This window comes from Antechinus flavipes, chromosome 3, assembly GCF_016432865.1.
Source record: "Antechinus flavipes isolate AdamAnt ecotype Samford, QLD, Australia chromosome 3, AdamAnt_v2, whole genome shotgun sequence".
Classification (NCBI taxonomy): domain Eukaryota; kingdom Metazoa; phylum Chordata; class Mammalia; order Dasyuromorphia; family Dasyuridae; genus Antechinus; species Antechinus flavipes.
Window position 1 is genome coordinate 468,813,868 of NC_067400.1, and position 23,145 is coordinate 468,837,012.

At 44.3% G+C, this 23,145-nt stretch overlaps 1 protein-coding gene across 1 annotated transcript in view; it reads left to right on the top strand.

Annotated features, from left to right (window-relative positions):
* The window catches only part of IGSF9B (immunoglobulin superfamily member 9B), a 59,315-nt gene that overhangs the window by 24,218 nt on the left and 11,952 nt on the right, over window positions 1–23,145 (top strand). The window contains exons 4-17 of the mRNA XM_051986646.1: window positions 10–161; window positions 2,690–2,807; window positions 4,535–4,676; window positions 5,077–5,222; window positions 10,187–10,329; window positions 10,634–10,774; window positions 10,891–11,007; window positions 11,318–11,468; window positions 12,533–12,644; window positions 16,033–16,208; window positions 17,018–17,244; window positions 17,954–18,038; window positions 21,677–21,838; window positions 22,646–22,691. Coding sequence (XP_051842606.1) covers window positions 10–161; window positions 2,690–2,807; window positions 4,535–4,676; window positions 5,077–5,222; window positions 10,187–10,329; window positions 10,634–10,774; window positions 10,891–11,007; window positions 11,318–11,468; window positions 12,533–12,644; window positions 16,033–16,208; window positions 17,018–17,244; window positions 17,954–18,038; window positions 21,677–21,838; window positions 22,646–22,691 — 1,918 coding nt within the window. The remainder of the gene's footprint in view (window positions 1–9; window positions 162–2,689; window positions 2,808–4,534; window positions 4,677–5,076; window positions 5,223–10,186; window positions 10,330–10,633; window positions 10,775–10,890; window positions 11,008–11,317; window positions 11,469–12,532; window positions 12,645–16,032; window positions 16,209–17,017; window positions 17,245–17,953; window positions 18,039–21,676; window positions 21,839–22,645; window positions 22,692–23,145) is intronic.

Below are 23,145 nucleotides of genomic sequence, written 5' to 3' on the forward strand. Positions count from 1 at the left end.
CTCTTTCAGCACCCCCTACCTTTACGGAGACACCCCCACAGTACATCGAGGCTAAGGAAGGAGGCAGTATCACCTTGACCTGCACAGCCTTTGGGAACCCAAAGCCCATTGTCACTTGGCTCAAGGAAGGGACTCTCCTTGGGGCTAGTGGGAAATTCCAGGTGAGTGGTAACTTCTAGGTTTATCACTGAATTAGACCCCTGCTCTTTTACCCCAGTGAACTAATAATTATCTGACTCATTCTGCATCTGTGTGTGTGTAACAGGGCTATTCTTCATTCAGGGACTTGTGAGCTCCAAGCATTTCACAGACCTCAGACTTCTCAGAAGTTTCTCTTCTAAATTCCAAGTTACAATTGAGTTTAGCTAGAATTTTGACTTATCAATAGATTTTAGTATTTAGAACCAGAAGGGAGTTTAGAGATCATCTCATCCATCTCCCTTATCTTACAGAGAAGGAAACTGAGCCACATTAAAGTAAAATGAATTGTTTAAGGTCACACAGACAAAGAGCTATTGAATGGGGATTCAAACTCAGGACTTCCTTTTCCAAATTTCATATTTACAAGGGAAGAATGAAGACTTCTCTTTATTATATAAATTTAATATAAGTACATAAATTTATAATTTATTATATAAATACATGTTTTATATATATATGGGCACATGCACACACACATATATATAATATACATGGTTCATATATATAGAATATATACATGGTTTGTTCTCTGTCTCTATCTTTCTAAATATATGTATATATAGATAGATTACATATGCCTTTCTATATCTATTTATTACACAATTCTCAGAATATCTTAAGATTTTATAACTAGTAAACTTTTTGTGTGACTTCAATTTTTATATGCTAAATTTCTATTTCCTGAATCTCCGTTGGGACTCAGCCATGGGACTCCAGGAGGTTCAGTAATCATCTTGGATGGACATAATCTAGGCAATCTGTGCTTTTTTCATCAGGCGGGCCTCTTTCCAGACTCTCTTCTTCTGTCAGATCCATCCATCCCTCTCTTTACCCCTTCTGACCTACCCTTCCCTGGGAAGAACAATCTATAATTGGTTTATATCCTTAATTTGATTTGTCTATTCATGAATCATCAATGATCTACTATACATCCTGAGGAAAAAATATAAATCCTGTCCTGATGGGATTTTTCCACTACAAATACTTTTCCAAATCTCATTTTATCATAGATCCAATTTGGCTCCTTGAAGTCAGCCTATCTGCCCTTTGTTTCCCTTTGTATTTTTATTTTTGGAGGCATTTGGGAATTTTGTCTTGTCTAGGGTCACCTAGCTAGTACATGTATGAAGTCAGATTTGAATTCAGGTCCTTCTGATTCCAGGGCCAATGCTCTATCCACTGTGCAATCTACCCCCTCTTATCCCTGCTCCCTCCATCCCAGTTCTTTATGTATTTTGCTGTCTCTTAGAGATAGTCTTTTATTCTACTCAGTTTAGGTGTAGGTGCTGGGGGTAGGCAGACTAAAGAGATAATCAATCAAAGAAAGCTTCCTAGAAAGAGGGAATTTTAAATTTAAGCTGAGTTGTAAAAGTAAAGGAGTAATAAAGATTTTCAGGGGAGAAAAGGGGAGGGTAGCTCTGGAGAATAAAGAGAAACAAGGAAATTTCCTATTCTTACCTACAACAATAATTCATGCTTTAACATTTTTATAGGAGCAGTGTAGCATGGTGGGTTAGGAGCTGCTCTCAAAGCCAGGAAGACCTGAGTTCAAGTCCTATATTAGACATATCTGACTATGATCTTAGGCAAGTCACTTGATTTCAAAATGTTTTATGTAACTCTGAGTATAAGTTGCAGAAAAGGGCATTGTTAGAGGGAATTTCTTCACTCTGAGTCCCTATTGTAATGAAATAATAGGGCTAGATTATATCTCTGTTTTCTTTACTTACAACAAGTCTGTGTTGGGACAGCTAGGTCGAGTAGTGGATAGAACACCATTCCTAAAGTCAGGAGGACCTGAGTTCAAATCTGGCCTTAGACATGGAACTTCTCCAAGCTGTGTGACCCTGAACAAGTCACTTAACCCCAATTGCTTCAGCAAACAATAACAACAATAACAAAACACAACAAAAAACAGCAACAACTCTGTGAACTAATTGGAATTACTATTATCCCCATTTAGAGAGGGGATTTCTGAGTTCAGAAAGATTAAATAATTTGCTCTAGTTAAATAATTTGCCCCTATAATTTACCTATCAAGTATTGGGGAGTACCTTTGGATCTGTTCTCCTGACACTTAGACTAGAATGCTTTACATTGTATCACATCGCCTTTTCATGTCACCCTCGGTTGTCCTTTAGTCATTTCAATCATATCTGACTTTTGGTGCCCCCATTTGGGTTTTCTTGACAGGGATGTTGGAGTGGTTTTCCATTTCCTTCTCCAGCTCATTTAACAGAGGAGGAAACAGGGTTAAGTGACTTGCCTGGGGGTCATGAAGCTTGTAAGTGTCTGAGGTTGGATTGGAACTCAGGAAAATGAGTCCTCCTGACTCTAGATCCTGTGCTCTGTGCACCATGGCAACACTTGGCTGCCTCCTATGTCACCCTGGGCCTGCCCTAGATAGCTGATGCTACTTTCCTCCATGGGCAGATTCTGATCTCTTTCTGTTCTCTGTTCTCTGTCCCTTTGCCTTTCTCGGATGCAGGTGAGTGATGGGAGCCTGACTGTGACATCTGTCAATCGGGATGACAGAGGGGCTTACACCTGTCGAGCATATAGCATACAGGGAGAGGCTGTCCATACCACCCACCTGCTTGTCCAAGGTAAGAGATATTTTTCCAGGTTTCCTTTCTTCCTGGCAAACACAGGGTAAATACTAGCTAGAAATAGAGAGACAGATCAGGTAGCATGGTGGTAGTATGGATATGACCCAGGATAAGCTGGGCAGAGGATAGAGAACCAGCCCCCTGGTCATAACTTTCCCAGTGACATATAGGGCAGGATGTCAAACTCAAATTCCTGTGGTTATCTTATTGACAAAGTAATAATAATACCAATAATAACATATATATTACATATGCTTACTTTGTGCCAGGCAGTGTTCTAAATGCTTTACAATTATTATTATTTCATTTGACCCTCACAACAATTTTGGGAGGCAGGTTCTATTATTATCATCCTCATTTTACAGAGGAGGAAACTGAGGCAAATAGATTATATGACTTGCCCAAGATCACACAGCTCAGAAGTCTCTGAATCAGAATTAGAATTCGGATCATCCTGACTCTAGATCCAGTATGGAAGGAAAGTTTTTCTGGATCTTTATTTGAGTCTGTAGATAGCAGAGTCCTTTGCCATGCCTCCTCCCTCCTAGGAGAGGAGACCTCCTTCAGGCCATCCATTAGTGATGACATCAATAAATAAAGATGGGAATTTGATCCAAACCCCAGACATTTAAATAACATTAAGGGCGTTTGGCCCAGCCAGAGTCTGCAGAGTCAGGGCTAGAATTTGCTGTTCCTTCTTGAGCAGGGACTGAGGTCACTCTAGTAGGGCTCCTGGCATACAGAAGGCACTTAAAAATGCTTGTTGATTGTCCAAGAAAGTGTGTGTGTGTGTGTGTGTGTGTGTGTGTGTGTGTGTGTGTGGATGGGGGGCGGGGTGCAGAGGTAGGGGTAAGGGATCAAGAGAGTTCTCATCCTATCCTGGACTGGGTGGACGGAATTACTACCAAGGCTGCTTCTCTGCCTATTTCTTGTCTCAGAGTGGATCTCTTGGGAGATACAATGTTAATCTGCAGAGAAGGGTCAGAGGGTCCCTTTGCATCTCTGATGAATGTGTCCCCTTCTCCAGGGAGAAGGAAGTCAGCTAACTGGCCGAAACCTTTGTGCTTTCTGGAAGGAGGAGGTCAGGCAGGGCTTTAGCTCTGCTGGAGTTTGATGGTCTCCCTTCTCTCTCCACCGCCTCTTTTTAATTTTACCTCCCCCTCCCCAACAGCTGGTTGAAGAGAAGCAAAAGCTTCTTAGTCTTCCAAAAGCAAGCTTATTCCTTGTTCCAGATTTAAACAGTGCTTTTTTTTCTTTCCCTCTGACTCTAAAGGCTCATCTGGGGAGGGATTGTCCAGAGAGGAACTGAGATGCAGATGGTTGGGGCAGTGATTGTTAAGTCAAGAGCAGGCATTTATTAAATGCATACTATGTGTCAGTCAGATCGGTGCAATGGAGGTTGCTTGCTGGAGAAAAAAATAAAGTCCATTTGGGACTGAGTCATTGGGGTTGGGGTAATTGGGGTAATCTCCAGGATGCTTCCTGGGTCCTTTCCTTTCTCTGAGACCTGCCTGGGGGGAGCAAAAACCTAACCATCCAGAAGTGTCTGCCAGCATCTCCGTGGCAACCATCTAAATCTGGGATTCTGTCCCTCGGGTATAGGTCATCGTTCTCTCCAAGAGCCTAGGATAGCCCTTCCGAAGGAGCCGACCTTCCTCTGTGGCTTCTGGCCCTCAGTCTCTCCCCGAAGGTGAAGTAACTGTTTGTTTCTTCCCCTCCCATAGGACCTCCCTTCATCGTTTCCCCTCCAGAGAACATCACTGTCAACATATCCCAGGATGCATTGCTCACCTGCCGGGCTGAGGCGTATCCCGGCAACCTAACCTACACCTGGTACTGGCAGGATGAAAACGTCTACTTCCAGAAGTGAGTGCACCTGACGGGCACTGCCTCGGCCCCTGCCTGCCCCTCCCCCTCCCGGACTGCCCCCACCATCTGCTCGTCACCCCTAGGGAGTGACTCCCCAGCATCCCCACGGAGGGTCTGCCGGGTACTGTCCTGGGAGCGCTAACGCAGCGAGACTCCGCCGAAGGCGGGCACTGTCCACACCCTGGTGCTGAAACGAGAGGCAGGGATGTCCGGCGTCTTATTCTGGGGGCGGGGACAGAGAAACCGCATTCTCATTAAAATGCTTACTCCGTGCTATGGGCGGATCCTAGGTTCCTTGTTCATACTTGCTAGGACAGAGTCACTATAAGAAGTCTTTTCTGGACTCTACCTTCTAACATAGCTCCCATCTTTCTTTGCTTCACTATGTGTCCCACAGTGACCTAAAGCTCAGAGTAAGAATACTAATTGATGGAACGTTGATCATCTTCCGAGTGAAGCCAGAGGACGCGGGAAAGTATACGTGCGTCCCTAGCAACAGTCTGGGCCGTTCCCCCTCAGCCTCAGCATACCTGACAGTGCAGTGTGAGTAGAGGAGGAAGAAGGGGAGCTGAAGCGGGGGTGACGAGGGGGATGGGGATTTCTTTCTGCTCAGGGATTTTACGGATGTTTTAGCGATAGACAGCCATCCCTGAGGTCGGAAGGATATAGCATGGTAGCTTTAGAATCCAACCTCTCATTGTACAAGTGAAAAAATTGAAAGCGTGAGAGGTGAGAGTGACTTTCTAAGTTGGCAGAGGTCAAACTAAAATCTTATGTGATCACCCAGGGAGGGAGCTGAGAAACCAGAGCTCAAGAAGTAAATTGGCCTTGGTCTCTCCCTACATTGGGGTCGTTTCCCCAAGTAAGAGGGATCCTCAGAGATGGACTTTCCCAAGGTCACGCAGAATTTGAATTGAGGTCTTCTTGATGCCAGAGCCAATGAGAACCTGGGTACTTGACTGAGCCCTTTTCATTGAGATGAGTCTCTTCCTAAAGCTTCCTCAGGAACCTGGCTGGACAATGGCCAAACCTGAGGACTTAAGGAGAAACAAGGCCCTACTTCTCTCCAGCCCACAACCTAGGCCTCGCTGGCATGAAGACAACTGCCCTGGAATTGTGTGCCAACTGGCACCTCTCCACCTTGAACAACATGTTGCCACAATGATGCTTCTTTCAGGAGGTTTGGCCTCAGGTCTCTGAGGGAGTGTAGGGCCAAACCTTAGGACATCTCTCTATTCTCTTCTGCCAATTATGTTCTTTGTTTTACCTATGTCTGTCAACTAAGATTTCCTTATGCCAGAAAGTAGAGTAGTGAGGGGAGAAAAATCTTCCCCAAGATGAATCTCCCTCGGCTCCCTCTGTTGGTTTTTCCCCTAGGCTGTTTGTATCTAGGCCATGAGCTGCTCCCCGTCTCCTTCACCAGAAAAGCCTAGTGTTGATGTTTAGTATTATTTATCAATGACTTGGATATAGATGGAATGCTCCAAAATGTTACAGATGAGGCAATGCTGGGAGTCAGAGCCAATAAGTTGGATGATAATCAGAATATAGAAAGAACTTGAGGGGTCAGAACTTTGGGCCAAACCTAATAAGAAGAAATTTAATTGGATTAAATTTTATGTATTAAACTGGATTCATAAAACCCTTTCCCATGAGAACAAAATTAGGAAGGTACATCTAGATGGCTGTTTGAAAAAGATGTGAGGTTTTTACTGGATTGGAAGCTCAATGAGTCAACAGTGTGACAAAGAAGACTTGGTATCTTTTTAAAAAAATTCTAAAATTTTTATTTTTATTTTTAAAGCTTTTTATTTTCAAAACATATGCACAGACAGTTTTCAATATTTACCCTTGCAAAACCTTGTGTTCCAATTTGTTTTTCTTCTTCCCTCCCCCCCTCTACCCAGATGGCAAGTAATTCAATATATGTTAAATATGTGCAATTCTTCTATACATATTTCCACAATTATCACACTGAACAAGAAAATCAGATCAAAAAAGGGGAAAAATGAAAAAGAAAACAAAATGCAAGGAAATAACAAGAAAAAAAATGAAAATACTATGTTGTGATTCATACTCAGTCCCCATCTTCTGGATGCAGATGGCTCTCTTCATCACAGATCTATTGGAATTGGCCTGAATCACCTTGCTGTTGAAAAGAGCCATGCCCATATAGTTGATTATCACACAATCTTCTTGTTGCCATGTATAATGATCTGGTTCTACTCAATTCACTTAGCATCAGTTCATGTAAGTCTCCATGCTTCTCTAAAGTCATCCTGCTGATCGTTTCTTATAAAACAATAATATTCCATAACATTCAGCCATTCTCCAACTGATGAGTTTTCACTCAAACCTTTAATGAGGAAGCTAGGTCATGCAGAATTAGAAATGTCCTCAGACATCAACCATATCAACCTCTTTCTTTTACAGATCAGGAGACTGAGGTCTGGTGAGATTAAATGACTTTCCTCAGTTTAATTTGGATTTGAACCCAGGTCTTCCACACTCCCTAGCTAGTTAGCTCTGTAGTCCCACCATATCTGCCCTGGTCAGATTACTGGATGGGTGCCTTCAATTCCTAGCATCACATTCATTGTCTCTTTTATTAGAAGATGAACTTACTGAGGGCAGGGCCTGTTTTTGCCTTTCTTTGTGCCCTGACACTTAGAACAATGCTTGTCTTGTAGTAAATGCTTAATAAATGTTTGCTGACTGGCTGACCATATTAGAAAGGGCATTGATATGCTAGAGAGCCCGCAGAAAAAGGTCATTATGATGGAAAATGGTCTCAAAATCATGTCATAGGAGAGTGGGTAAAAGAAATGGGACTATGTTTAGCTTTGAGGAATAGTTGTTATCCTTCACTTTCGAAAGTGATTGGTGATTTACACGAATGATATGTTGATTCGTCAATGAATTGGATTTAAAAGAGAAAGAATTGCACATCAATCTCATTTTCTCCTCTACAGTCATGAAAGCCCAGTGGCAGACACAAACTATAATGGGGGTGGTGGTGACCCAGGATGCAGTGGATGGCCAAGCTCTTCGGGCTCCACAGCACCTGCTTTGGTCAAATGTCATTTCCTCATGGGGGAGAGAAGTCTTCACATGCTTGGGGTAGACATCTTCTTAATTCCCTGATGGGTTTGAGCCCCGTTGTTTATCCTCAATTGTTTATCCTGTCTGCCAAGATAGTTTTACGTGGGTGTGACTTGCAAATGCTACAGCTTCTTGGAGAGGAATTAGGAAGATTAGGGAAGAAGGCAGAGTTATACTCTGGCTACCTTCAAGTATTTGAAAAGCCGTCATATGGAAGAAGAATAAGACTATATGATTCCAGAGGGTCGAATTAAAGGCATCTAAGGCAGAGAGAGAGATAATTTAACTCTATGTAAGGAAAATCTTGCTGACTTTGCTTTGGGAGGTAGTTAAACTTTTAATAGAGGCTTTTGGCTGAAAGTTGGGTGACCCACTTGTTGGAGATACTGTGGAGAAGCTTCTGGCTCAGGTGGTTTTTGAGGACTTTTCCCGCTCTGAGACTTAATGCCTATGTGAGTCCTGTGAGGTGGATGATAATTCATCATGCTAATTGGCAATGCTCCAGCAGCCTAATATTGTCATTCCCTTCTCCCCTCTTTTGGCAAATTGGGACTGTGAAAAGGGGGAGAGAATAATGACTAATGAGGATTAATTCCTTCCTTTTGACTTATGCAAGTTTTCATCAACAAAAAACTCCACATTATTGTTGTTGCTGGTGGCAAAATCTCTGTTTCTTGTGGCTGTCTTGGGAAATTGCTCACACCTTAGAAAGCCAGATCAGATTGATGGTGGTGGTGATGATGGTGTGAAACCTTAGTGTTAGCAATGTGATTTGGAGACAGGGAGAAGAGGCAGTGATAAAATCTTCTTGTTCCTCTGAGTATTTGGTATTCTGTTTTCACCATGCCATTGTCCTCAGTGGAATTCCCAACTCTCTCTGACAGAATCCCCAACTTGATATTCTAAATTTTTCAGTCCTGGGATGATTATGTTGAGAGAGGAGGGCCCTGTTTCTCCTTTATCTTTGCAGCATAAGAAAACTTGTATGATAGCAGATACTCTAGATTCTCAGATTTTAAAGATTTGAGAGGCTATTTAGCTAGGTGGTACAATGGATAGAGCACTAGCTCTAGAGTTAGAAGGACCCAAGTTCAAATGTGTTCTTAGAAGTTGGGTAAGTCATTTAACCCCAATTATTTAAAAAAAAGAGAAAACCTATATTAGGACAAATAGGCCCCAAATCATTTATATAAAGTGGTTTCTATATACACAGTACAGATGTCCTTTTGGAGGATACAAAAGGAGAGAACAGGATGCTTCACAGTGCTTACAATATGATTAGATACACATAACAACAATAATGATAGCCAGCATAGTCTTTTGAAGATTACTAATTACTTTACAAATATTACTTTATCAAAAAGCTATAACCACTTGCTGTTAAGGGAATTCCTGTACTGAATCAGCTTGGACTAATGATCCCTTGCAACCCTGATCTTTCTGAAATATCCCATTTAAAGACCCCATCCTCTGAGCTTCAGGCATTGCTCATGCTCAACTCAGAGAAGTTCCTCCTCCCATCTCTCCATTGGCCCCACTCTTTGCTTGTACTTCTTTCCTCATTCTGTCTGCCTTCAAAGAAAATCCAGGGAATTGAGATTTATGGGTGGGCGAGACAAGGATCTTTATTTCCGCTAAATGGCAGTGTTCAGAGTACTTTCCCATTCATAAGTCCTTTGAAAACCTTGGAAGGGGGGGAGACACTTATCATTTAAAAGTTGGAATCTACCTCTAAATATATAACTTGGCCTGGTATTTATATAAGGCTGCTTGCCTGAAGGGCTCAGAGCACATTGAAGATGTCAGTTCATTCATCTTCACTGCCTACCCAGGAATGAAGGCTTGTTGTTCCCAGTTTTTCTTTTGGGGCACATTAAGAGGGCAGTGACTCACCCTGCATCACAGAGTGTCAGGATTAAATCCCTGTCCCCAAGGATGTAGCGGAAGCTCTGTTAGTCATCTCATGCTGTCTCTCTTGTGTTTCTTTTGATAGAAGAACCATAAAAGCCTATTTTATGTGGGCACCTGCTGTGGAGTGGGTAGACTGAGTCACATAGAGCTGGGCAGGAAAGGGAGAGGAAAAAACATAGATACGTTCTTGGACATGGATACCTTGTAGTTCGAATAGGATTTTCCACTGGGGTATTATCCTTTTTTCTTAGGGAAGAAGATTATGAACTTGAAAACATTTATGGTCAGGGATGGAGAAAAGCATAGCTAGGTTATGACAAACTTCACAACTCTGAAATCAAGACCTTTTGGGAGACCAGGGCTTCTTTCTGGTCCAGGTTATCTCTGGGAGACCCTGCCTGCAATGGAGGTGGAAAGGGAAGAAGAAACAAAAATCAATTACCTCTATTGTTTTTCCCCTTACTCTTTTCCTCTTCTTCCTGCCTCCCATGCAGACCCAGCCCGTGTCCTCAATATGCCACCAGTAATATATGTGCCGGTAGGAATACATGGTTACATCCGCTGCCCCGTAGACGCTGAGCCACCTGCCACCCTGGTCAAATGGAATAAAGACGGCCGTCCCCTGCAGATTGAGAAGGTGACAGGGGATCCATAACCCTCTGGGTCTCTGTCTTCTCATTAGATAATCGCCCAAGGCCTCTGCTTTTCTAGGGGTGGGAAGAGGCAGGCAGTGCTGGTCCCTTCCAGGGCATGGATTCTGTCTTTTATTTCTCTTTATCCCCTTATAGATCCTCAGACAGTAATTTAGAAACAGCAGCTTTTTGATAGTTTGATTGCTCATCTTCTGTCTTTGACCCAAGATGAAAACCTGGACAGAGACTTAGGGGACTGATGTTGCTTGGTCTGGCTCTCTGCTGATCCCCTTGTTCATGCTTTGACAGAACCTGGGCTGGACCCTGATGGAGGATGGCTCTATCCGCATTGAAGAGGCGACGGAGGAGGCTCTTGGCACTTATACCTGTGTGCCTTACAACACCCTGGGGACGATGGGCCAGTCTGCTCCTGCACGGCTTGTCCTGAAGGTGAGATGCCAGGCAGAGAACTGGGCCTTTCTCAGCACATGTGTGTGTGTTTGTATGTATAAGTGTTCATCTCCAAGTGAACATATGCCCGTGTGTATCTGTACTTTTCTTCCAAGGATCCCCCCTACTTTACGGTGCTACCGGGCTGGGAATATAGGCAAGAGGCTGGCCGGGAGTTGCTCATCCCCTGTGCTGCAGCAGGAGACCCCTTCCCCGTCATCACCTGGAGAAAGGTACTTTCAGTGTCCAGGATATATAGGGAACCATGACTGGGGAGATTGACTTGGTTTTCCAGGGAAGCTCAATCCCCAGTTTATAATCTCTGACACTGACATAGATTCTTGGTTGAGCGGGCAGGAGGCCAGAGGGTCCTGGCCTTGTGTTTTGGGTGCTCGGGGAGGTGTGCAGGGTGGGCATCCAGGCGCTGTGCCCTTGTCGGCATTGTGCCCGTTCATGGGCTCCTGAGATGCTGGTGGCTTCTTTCCACCTTTCCTATTTTCCCTCCTCCCTTTGCCCTTCTCCTTGCCCCCTTGTTTGCCCAAGGTAGGGAAGCCCAGCAGAAGCAAGCACAATGCCCTGCCCAGCGGGAGTCTTCAGTTCCGCGCCCTGAGCAAGGAGGATCATGGAGAGTGGGAGTGCATTGCCACCAATGTGGTCACCAGCATCACTGCCAGTACACACCTCACAGTAATTGGTACGCCTGGGAGATTTGGCCCTGGGGACCTGGGCAGGGGCAGGGGAGAGGGGGCAGACAGCTGGAAGAGAAGCCCCACAGAAGGTGTGGCCTTGACATTCTCCGTGCCCTCTCTGCCATACAGAGCAAGTTCTTTGGGTGTGATCCCTGCCCTCTGGGGCCCCGTGATGGAGGTCAGGGATGCAGCTGGTGCCGAGGGCTCCCTGTGCTTCTGTGGGATTCTCTGTAGGAGAGATCGGAGCTCACAGTTCAGTCTAAGCCCAGTAAATGGACATAAAGTACAGAAAACAGACCTATATAGACATTTATACAGCACTTCAGGGCTATGTACTTAAGCATTGAGAGGAGAAATTGAAGTGATTGGAATAACTGGTATTAGTCTAAAAAGGCACTGGAGGAAATGAGTACTCAGTTAAAGCCTGAAGGGGATGCCCTGAGAGGCAGGTTGGAAAAGAGAAGAAGGCATGATGGAGAGTGTGGGAAAGAGGGAATCCAGGGAAGGAAGAAAGGGCAAAAGGCAGCCCCTTTTTCCCTTGAGCGTTCAGACCGGCCAGACCCCCGTCCCAGCTCGTCATTGCTCTGCCCCTTTTGGGGGCTTACTGGTTGAGAGGAGTGGGTGACTTATTGTATGACGGAGGTATCTGTTCAGCCCACCTGGAGGCCAGACCATCCCTTCCAGAGGAGCAATGTTTTCCTTGCGGGTCACCAGCAGTTGTGAAATGTAATACCCCCCTGGTCCTGTTTTAAGGGGTGGTCTCTTTATTCTCTCTAGCCTAAGATTACAGGGAGTCCACCTGAGAGCTAAGGACTCTGTTCTGCTCCATCTTGCAATCCCCCATCTCTAGTCTCCATAGAGCCTCTGGCGGGCCATAGATGGTGTTGGACTCTTGGGTCCCTAGGTTTCCCATCCTCATCTTAGGCTGACCAGTAAAGTCCCAGTTCAGAAGTGCTCCCCTCAGCTACCGTTCTTGTTAACCTCCTTCGGGACTTGGAGGGAGCATCCCTATCTCGAGGGCCAGCTCGATCTGTTTCAAATACATGTCTTTTCTTTCCATTTTTCTCAGGCACCAGCCCTCATGCCCCCAGCAGCGTCCGGGTCCTTGTCTCCATGACGACTGCCAATGTGTCCTGGGAGCCAGGCTATGACGGCGGCTATGATCAGACATTCTCAGTTTGGTACGGCCCTCTGTGAGTCACCCCCGCATGCTTTGCTCTGCTTTTCCCTCCTGACTTCAACCATTACCCTGGGGCGGATAGTGAATAGCAAAAAGGGGGAGGGGATCTTTGACCAGAAAGATGCCCAAGGCAGTGAAGAGGGTGGGGTGAGCAGCTAGGATAGTCCTGGGAGCCGAGACAGACACTAAGAGCATCCCTCAGGATCTGAGGGATCTAGGGGATCCATTTAGGCTTTAGCACAAATTGTCCAGAAGATTGTTTTTGCTGCCAATTTCCTGGTTCATCTCACTACCCTTTCTCCCTCCTCCTTTGCTTTCTGACTTCTCTGTCTCACCGACTGGGGTAGGCCATGGTGCCATGAAAGATCCTTCGGACTTTGGGGAGATGACCAAGCCCAAGGCCTAGAGCCAGATTCCTGTATGGTCCCTTCCTGAGTAGCTCCAGGAGAGGCGGCTGTAACCTTCCTGGCCTCAGATCTAGGGTGGCTGATTTTTCCCCTGGGTCCTTGGTTTTTTACACTTTGGGTTTTAGTTCCTTCAATGAATTTTGCAGATACAGGGATATGGATAACCTAGTTATGGTGGGTGGGTAGATGGAAGGGTAGGGATCCCAGAGACAGGAATGGGAGCAGGAAAGAAAGGAGAGCAAAAGATCAATAGCAACAGCACTTTTTCTCTCTTATTGAGTACTGCCTTTCCACCCTACTCCCCCTCCAGCCCATTCTGAATAGGAAGTCACAGCGCCCTGCATGGACAGTGTCCTTGAACAGGAAGAGGCAAAGCCTCCCGGCTTTCTTTTGCTCTGATAGGTCTTGCCTTAGTGAAGACTGCCAATGGCTCTTTCTCCATGCTTAGCTTGGACATAAGGGACGCTGGTGGAGGGGTCTGTGCTGGGTGAAGAAGGGCCCTTTGATGCTTTCTAGTAGAAGGAGAAAGAGACAACTGCCAATATGACTTGATGAAAATTCCCCAGACTCTATTTCTATTCATTTACAAGGTTGTTTGACACCCCAATTCTTTTGCTTCTACCAAGTGGGCCATCTCCATCACTATTCTATTAAGAACCCAAGTAGGTCCTCCTGATACTGGTTAATGCTCACGGTTCCATTTTATTTCCTTCCTTCTGATTTGGGTATTTCCTCCACTTAGGTTCCCAGTTTGGAATATCACCTCCTTTTATTTTGTATCATGGTTCCTATCTATACTTTTGTTTTAAGCTGTGGCCATAGGGAGAATAATTAACTGTATAACAATCCCCCTTCCAAACTCTAGGAGTTTATGAAACCAGTTAATGGAGGATAAATTTGACATCTGGTGAACTCAGAGGAGGTCTGCTTCCTGCTGAAACTCACTTGCTAACCTATAACTCTGGCTGCCTAAGAAGGCCCTAGAGGTCTCAGGAAAGGCAGGGGGTAAGGACAGGGTCTATTAATAAACCCAACCCTATTTCTCTGTTCCATACATCCTCTTGGACCTAGCTTATCCCCTGCCCTGTTAAATATTATTTGGAATATGACCAGCTTGGAAGGGCAGGATTGTTTTGGGTTTTGCTTCCTCGCCCCTTCCCAGGCCAGCTGGAGGAATTAAACAGGATTAGATGTAGATCAAAAGTTGAGGCTGGGACTTACTTTTGTTGTCACCACAGTCCCCTGAAATAATAATGATGATGATAATAATGAAAGTGATGATAATAATAACGTTTTTATTTTGTTTGGAGTTTGTGAAGCACTTCCCATATTGACTCAATTGATCTTCACCATAAGGGGTAGAGAGGGGATAAAATGTCCTTTGGTGAATAAGAGAAGAGAAGAAGCAACAAAGGCCAAATCTTCTGGGAACTGCATAGTGACATCTGCAAGGTCACAGAACTTTTGAGGCTGCGGGTCTAAGGAAGGAGGTGTGGGCTTGACTTCTGTACCTAGCACTGAAGATACAGAGTGATGGGAGGAGACTCTGGGAATGCCCTGGGGGGGTCCCTTGCTGCTTTTAGCTCTGCTCCATGTCCTTTCTGCCATTATAACTCGCTTTGGTACCCTGGGTGAGTGGGGGGTAGAATGCTCTGCCTCCTGTTTTCTATCCCACCTTCTCCCATTCCTTCTCCCTTCTTTGGGCACCCCTCCCCACCACTGCCTGTGTGCCTTTATAAGAACGCTTAGTGCCTCTTTCTTCCTATCTTTAAAAAATGCCCTTGCCCACCCAGCCAGGAAAAATTGGTAGTGGTCCTTGGGTCCAGGGGGTTACTCTGATGGTCAGCCTTCTCTAGCCCAATTTGCTTCCAAAAGTCAGCCTTGTTGAGTGGGACAATGTTGCCTCCCTGTGGGGATGTGATCGCACTGCACCTTTAGACTTTGAAGTAAGCTAGGTAGAGAGCAGAAGGAAGACCAAGTCCCAACATCAGGAGGAAATACCAGTCCTCGGCTCTTAAGGCATCCCCCTCAGCCCTTTTCATGCAGCACGTGCCTTTTCTAAGTATCAAGGCCTTGTGCCTCTTGGAACATCCCTGACATTGCTGGTGGAGGGCTGGATTGGGGTGTTGAACGGCAATTTTTACTTGGGAGCCTTGTTTGGAACTACTGACCCAGGAGTTCTTAACTTTTTCTGTATTACGGACCCCTTTGGCCATCTGGTGAAAGCTATGGACCCCATTTCAGAATAATGTTTTTATATGACAAAAATTAAATATGGAATTTGAAAGGAAACCATTGATAATATTGAGATAAAGATTTTTTTTGGGGGGGGGTGTGGGATATCTCACTCAAGTTCTTGCACTTTTTGAAATCAATACATAGCCTGTGGAGTCCAGGTTGAGAACTTCTGTAGTTCTTGAGTGATTTTAAGCCAAGGTTTTTCTTTTCCTGTGAGGGAGAGTGGCCGGACTACAAAGGGGCAAGAGAGTAGGACCTCTGGTCCCTTGCTGAATTCTACCATTGTTCAATAACTCTTTTTGTTCTTTCCATTGTCAAGATGCTTTCTTGTTCCATGTAGTCTATCCTTCCCTCAATAACAGAGCCTGAGAAAATGGGTGATGTTTACTCGTAGCTACAGCCATGATAGGCCATCATCTTTTTTATCATCAGGGTGGAATTGTGTATCCTATACCTCACATGGCTTGTGGACTAAATTGCTCTCTGAAATGGTCTCCATTGGAAATACATCAATGGCCCATACCCCTGGAAGCTGCTTCTGCTCAGAAGTTATGGGGACGAGCCCAGCTTTCACTGGCCAAATTATCCCACCCTGGTCATTATCTCTTTTTTTGTGCTTAGTTAATGCAGGCCCACCTACCACCACTTGCTTTAAAACTCTCCAAGGAGCCTCCTAGTCCAGTGGAATCAGCCTTTTCTTTTATCCCCTCCCTATGTTTCCTTCCTTTTCTTCTCTTTGACCAGGATGAAGCGGGCCCAGTTTGGGCCTCATGACTGGCTGTCACTGCCAGTACCTCCTGGACCAAGCTGGCTACTGGTGGACACTTTGGAACCTGAGACAGCATACCAGTTCAGTGTCCTGGCACAAAACAAGTTGGGCACTAGCTCATTCAGTGAGGTGGTCACTGTGAACACTTTAGGTGAGCAGCTCCTGGCGCCTGGGGATGAAGACAAAAAAGCCCGAGATCTTTAGTCTTTATATACTATCCTTCAGGTTTTGCTTTGTACTGAGTGGCCTGTGGCACATATAACCATCTTGCCACCCAAAGGCCTATTGCTTCTTGTAAACAAACTCCTAGAGAACCTCATAGGTTCTCTATGCTTAGCATGGGGCACATGGTTCAGATCAGTCCAAGAGATGTCCTCACCCCCAGAGGACATCATTATACTCCCAGTGGGGAGGACGGAAGCTAAGGGGATAGGATGCTTGCCTGTCCTTTACTTGCCTGGAGCTTTGTATAGCTCTTCTCTCTGGATTTCCTTTTCTCCATCTGTACTAAGGAGGATCAAAACCCATGAGGCCCACAAGAGAATATTAGGAAATATTTTTATCTCTTTGAGAGAAAACCCAAAACTATTTTTTATTAGGACTACCTCCCTGTGCCTTCTCATAAATGCTAGTTACATTTTTTCAAATGGGTTCTCCAGAGCAATCTGAAAGTGGGATATTTTAAGTTTGAGAATCATTAAGATAGTCCTAACAGGATTCTTCTTTTGTATAAAGGAAATATTTGCATTGAAGTTCCATTTTCCCCCCTAAAACTAATTCATTAAACTTTGGAGATTTTAATGTTGAGGGGCATTAGGAGTCATGAAGTTTACTTTGGTACCATGACCCCTCTGGGATGTAAACATTGTTAGAAGGGACCTAGAAGATGGAAGTGAGAGAGTGTTAACCTCTCTGTATTCCCTATGACGATTTCTTTTGCCCTTTTAAATTCCACTGTAGCATTCCCTATCACAACTCCAGAACCCCTGGTGCTGGTTACCCCACCAAGGTGCCTCACAGCCAATCGGACCCAGCAGGGTGTGCTCCTATCCTGGCTTCCACCCGCCAACCACAGCTTTCCCATTGACCACTACATCATGGAGTTCCGCATTGGAGAGCGCTGGGAGATTCTTGATGATGCGATCCTGGGTACTGATGGAGACTTTTTTGCTAAGGACTTGTCACAGGTGAGGTTGGTTCAAGACTGTTACCCTGATTATCCTGGACCTCCTCTTTGTCCCTATTTTGGAGAAGACATGTGCCTTTCTCAGATTCATTGGTAGCTTTGTTTGACCCCCAACTTGAAAACTGTAGTTTCAAGGTTACAACTACTTGATTGTCTCTGGGTCAGCTTCCTAAATCTTGAACTAAAGAGATGAGAATTGAGGTTCAGGGAGACCAACTTTCTTCTGGTCCAAGAAGGAGCCTCCAAGGAGATTACCTGGAAGGCAGCTAGAGAGGCAAATACATGAATCTGGGGAGTTGTATTCCCAATTTGGTCCATATTTGGACACATTCCAAACCATGGAATCCACTTCCTTGCTGTGAACCTAACTTGAGATAAGCAAAGGCAGCTGGAGGAAGCATTTTGTACTTAATTGAGTATGTCTTTGGAATCATGCTTGTGTAGCAATGTGAAGGGTAGGAAGAGCTTTTGAGTTGAATCTTCTGGCTTGCTCCCTTAAAGCTTCTTTTCTCTCTAGATGAGAAAAGCAAAATTTTGCTGTTTGGATGTATAGTCCCCTCCCCTCACACTTTCTCTTTTCTCCTTCTCCCCCTTTTCATGCAACACTATTTCTGTTAATCCCAACCCCCTTGTTTCTGAGAGGGGTCCGAGGCAGGATTAGTGGTGGCCAATCAGCTGACAAGGTATTGTCCTTTGGGGGGGCACTCTAGGACACTTGGTACGAGTTCCGAGTTCTGGCTGTCATGCAGGATTTGATCAGTGAGCCCAGCAACATTGCCGGCGTCTCCAGTACAGGTAGGTTTAGAGGGGAGTGTCCTTCCCTCCACACATACACACAAGGACCTCGGCTCCAGAGTAAATTTAGGGGTCTTTAGCACTCAAAACAGAGAAAGAGGCTGGGTGGGAGAGCGAGGAAGAACCTGAAACGAAACAACAGATGCTATTAAATCTCTCTGAGGCCATTTAAATCCATTTAGCTTCCATTCTGCATTGTACTTTAACACAACCTAAACAGATAGGTGTCTGACCTATTCTTCATGACACCCACAGAAAGAATTTCAACCATTTCCCTCATTATAGAATCTAATAATGTTAATTGGTGTTTAAATTAAATCTTGCTTGCTTCAATTTTAGTCTCTGTTCCTTTTGAAGTCTCTTAATGATGGGGGGAAAGTTCTTTCAACAACTCAACAAGTATTTATTGAATACCGTGCATTATATGCCTCCTTAAAAGACAATTAGGCTTGTTTTGCAAGAACGTGGTTATAGTCATTGTTCTCTTCTTCTTTCATCACCCTAGCTTTCTTCAGGCTAAAATAATCCCCTTTCTTCAGGTTTTTATTTATGTGTATTGTTTGCCGCTGGCCTGCTTTTACACTTTTCTTGGTAGGTTTAAACAAAGGCTTTCCCTCTTACTCCCCTTTTCCCTCCCCTAAGCAAGGTTAGAGACCTTAGAATGGAGATAGAAGACCTTCCAGCTAACCGACCTGAAGGCGGGTCCTTTGTAGCACTGTCCCTACAGCTGTCCCTGGGGCTAAATAGGGAAGCAGCCCAGGCAGTGCAAACACTTGTGCAGGGGCTGGCCTGGAGAACCCCCTCTGTCTCATCTAGTGCAATTGTCTAATTAAGGCTCGGCCTTAGCTGTCAGAACAGAGCACACCTCCTCCTTGGCGCGGCCCCAGGGAGAGGAGGCCCAGGGAGATGGGGCAGCGGGGAGCAGGCTCGCTGCCAAGGCCAGAATACACGACGTAGGGTCTCTCCGAATTGCTCTGCACCCAGCAAGCTTAGATGCGGCTCATTTGCCGCTCCACACAGTGCCCGACCCCTACCTAACCAACCACTGGGGTTGCTTTTAATGTTTTACTGTAAGACCAAGAAGTTTTGTCTAATAGATCAAAATTCTATCTGCCCCCTCCATTTTCCAGAATTCATTAGTATACTTGTCATCAGTCAGGATATGCTATATCATATATGTTTTATACTGCTGCTAAGGAAAAGCATGACGTAGCAGATGGAGAGATAGCCCCGAGGGCAGAGAAGACCTGGTCCAAATGCCCTCCCTGGCCCATGTTGGCTGTTTGACCATGGTCCTCTCACTTCATCTCAGCAACTCTTTAAGATTATAAATTGCACAGAAGGTGCAAACTGCACTGGTGGAGAGAATGTCCTCATCTGGGAGTCCCCTATAGCAATGAAATCATGAGTTCAGTGCCTATTTCTATACTGCCACAACCTAACCTGAATCCAAAGTTTGTATTTGAAAGCGTGTATTTACTCCCAATGGAAGAGGCTTAGGTCCTTTGTATCTCTTATCCCCCCTCTCCTCCCCGAGAAATGGGGCAGCTGGGCAGTGCAGTGGATCTCCCTGTTAAAATCTGGCCTCAGTCACTTACTTACTCAGACTCTAGGTGAGTCATTTAACCCTGTTTACCTCAGTTTCCTCATCTGTAAAGAGCTGGAGAAGGAAATGGCAAACCACTCTGGTGTTTGCCAAGAAAATCCTAAATGGGGTCACAAAGAGCTGGATATGAGGAAAAATGGACTCAACATTTACATGCAGCAATTTGTAAACTCCTTCCTCTAAGATATTCATTTGGATCCTCACGAAACCCAGCCACTCATTCATAGAGAATCATTTCTTCATTTACTAAACTTTAAAAATTCTTACAGTGGGCATTCGATACCTCCTATATGCAAAAGTACTATATAAGGAGTTAGGGGAGATAGAGAGATGAAGAAGCAGAACATAGATTTAGAATTAGAAATTAGCCTTGAGCTCAGCTAGTCTAACCTTATTTTACAGATGAAGAAACTGAGACTCAGAGATATTAAACAGCTTCCCCAAGGTTACGTTATTACTGGCAGAAGTCATAACTAGAATCCAGATCAGATTTAGAGCTGGAATGGATAGTTAGAGGTCGTTCAGTCCCCCTCTCTTATGTTACAGATGACTCTCATTTTACAGATGAGAAAACTGATCATCCCAGAGGTCAAATGGTCAAAGTCACACAAGTCACACTTAGCAAAGCTAGAATTTAATCCAGATAATACTGAATTCATATTCAGCATTCCTACATCACATGGCCTCCCAGTACAATTCCCTTTCCATTAAACTAAAACTGTACCTGTATTAGTAAATATATAACTAATAACAAGGAGTAGCCTCTGTTTAAAATAACACCATTATGGCTATGTCCTCTTTTTCCCCTTTCTTAAAATTCTTTTACACTCAAAGAATCTTAGAATGTTAGAGCTGGAAAGGATCTTAAAATGAAAAGGTCTTCCACCAGTGCCCTCCTTTTGCATGATTTCTTCTGAGACTGACATTATTTCTTACAATATTTGGGTCTATGGGGCCAGAGCGATTTGTGTGGCTGAGTAAGTGCCAAGTCTATCATAGCTGAAATTTTTTACAATAATTAGAAGAATGTTTTGAAATATAACATTATGATCTAACTAATCTGACTTCTGTGAGACAGTCTGATCTGTTTATTTCATAACCCTCATCCTTGTTTTCTTTTTCTTTTGTGAGTTGAAGGATTTTTTCCCCATTAATCCATATCTTTCCTCTTGTCCCCAGAGAACCTCTCAGCTCCAAAGCCCAGAATCCCTTAAAAATGAACAAATAAACAACACCAAAAAAAAATACTCCTCCTATCTTTAATCTTCTTGGTGTGGACCACAGATTTGCAGATATACTGAGGAAATTGCCTTTTAAAGATAAAATTATTGTTCTCAAGGAGCAAATAGTCTAGTGGACTGATAAAACAAGTAAACGAAACAGTATAATTACTGATTATCACAACTCGAGTTAGAATGAGATTAAATAAATGAGAGGAGTTAAAAGTTCTGTCCCAGAAGGCTAGCTTCTCAAAAGGCTGAGCTAAGAATAAAAGACAGATAAAGCAGAGGAGAGTCAGATGACTTGCTATTGGTTGAAACGGTTGAAAAAAATGGAATGGGCTACCCTAGGAGATAGTGAGACCCCCATCCTTGGAAGTGGATGAGCACTTTTTAGGAAAGTTGTAAAGCAAAAGAGACCTAACTAGATAATATGCGGAGTTTATTCCAACTGCTTCTTTTAAGTGCTTTGAGATCAGATGAATTAGAAATTACTTTCAGGTAGGAGTGTCAGGAAATGCTTCAAGTGTTATTTGACCTGGGACTTGAAGGATGTAGGGAACATCAATAGATAAAGATGTGGAGAGCATTTCTGATGCGGAAAATGATGAGAGCAAAATGGCTTTTGGATAATAACAAATAAGTAGTCCAGTTTGGTTGGAGTATAGTTTATGTGACGAGAAATAGTATCAGACAAATCTTACTGCTCAATCCTACTGTGGTTTCTCATAAAGATAGAGAAGATGAACTAATCCTGGCTAGGGGAAGGTGCAGAAAATTTGAGACTCAAGTGTTTCTTCTGTCTCTGGCAGACATCTTCCCACAGCCTGATCTGACGGATGATGGGCTAGCCCGCCCTGTGCTGGCTGGCATTGTGGCAACAATCTGCTTCCTGGCAGCAGCCATCCTTTTCAGCACTTTGGCCGCCTGCTTTGTCAACAAACAGCGTAAGCGCAAGCTCAAACGCAAAAAAGGTGAGTGGTCTCTTGGCTTCTAAGGATGGCACACCTACTGGGCCTGGTTCCAGGGAGCCCTCCTTTCCCCCTTCCCCTTCCTCCCCTCGCCACTATTTCCACTGGGAAAGTTGGCCCTTCAGCATGGTCTCAGTCATGGATAGCCCTGAATCAGGACAGTACAACTGTGGCTTAGATATAGGACTGGCACAAAATGAAGAATTTGTATGTAATCCAACCATCAATAAACAGTTATTAAGTGCCTACTATATGCCTCGCACTGTGCTAAGGGCTAATGAAGTTTACTTAGCTATAACATAGAAAGAATATTCTACAAGGATACCTCAGCACTTGGCTTGGGTGGATGTGGCCCCTTTTGTTTTCATATGTCTTTGGTAAGTAGGGCAGAGTATGGTGACTTGAGTAGCCTTGGGATAGCCTCTTGGAAAAAAGAGAGTCTACTAAGGTAGAAAGGCTTGATAGTGAAGTATCAAGTAATTTGAAATGTGGGGAATAAGAAACAAGAAGGGCCAATGGGGAAAGGGCCAGTGGTGGAGGCTAAAGGTGATGGAAAGAATTCCTTTTGTGGAGGGGGAGTCAGGTAACCTGGGAAAGAGGCCTACCCATATTTTCTGGCTTCCTTCAAATGAGGACTGAGATCGGGAAGTCACTGGAGAGTTGCCAATTATGGTAAAGAGCTCTCTCCTTATACTGTGGCTCTCCCTTCCTGAGGTCTGGGTCCCTTTGCCAGCAGTGAGTGGCACAGACTTATGGCTTCTGTCTGCTGTGTCTCTTAGACCTCAGCATGTTGTCTCCATTTCCTTCTAGATCCTCCACTCTCCATCACTCATTGCAGGAAGAGCCTGGAGTCTCCGTGAGTATCTCCATGAAGCATGAAAAGGGTTTGGGGTGGAGGAGATCAGTGAGAGAGGAGTGTGTTCCTTCTTGCTCTCATCCTTAGGGTATGGAAAGAATTCCATTGGAATTTGGGGATCATTTTAGATATCTTTCCCCAGCATTTAAACATCTGGACTCATCTGGTACTCAGCAGTGTCACAAACAGTTCCTGATGTTGACTCTTAATTTTAATTATCAACATCATTCTTGTTATAGTTTCCAGTCATTCAATATTTGGCATTTAGTAGGCATTTAGTGTTAATGTTTGTTGAAGGAATGAATGAACAAATAAATATCTACAGTTAACACTAAGCTATCTACACTAATGGAAGGGAGCAATAGTGTAGGTAATCCAAATTAGCAGATAATCTAAAAACCATTTCTCTTTGGCCATGGGAATGCATGCATTAATGTAACTTTACTCTTCCACC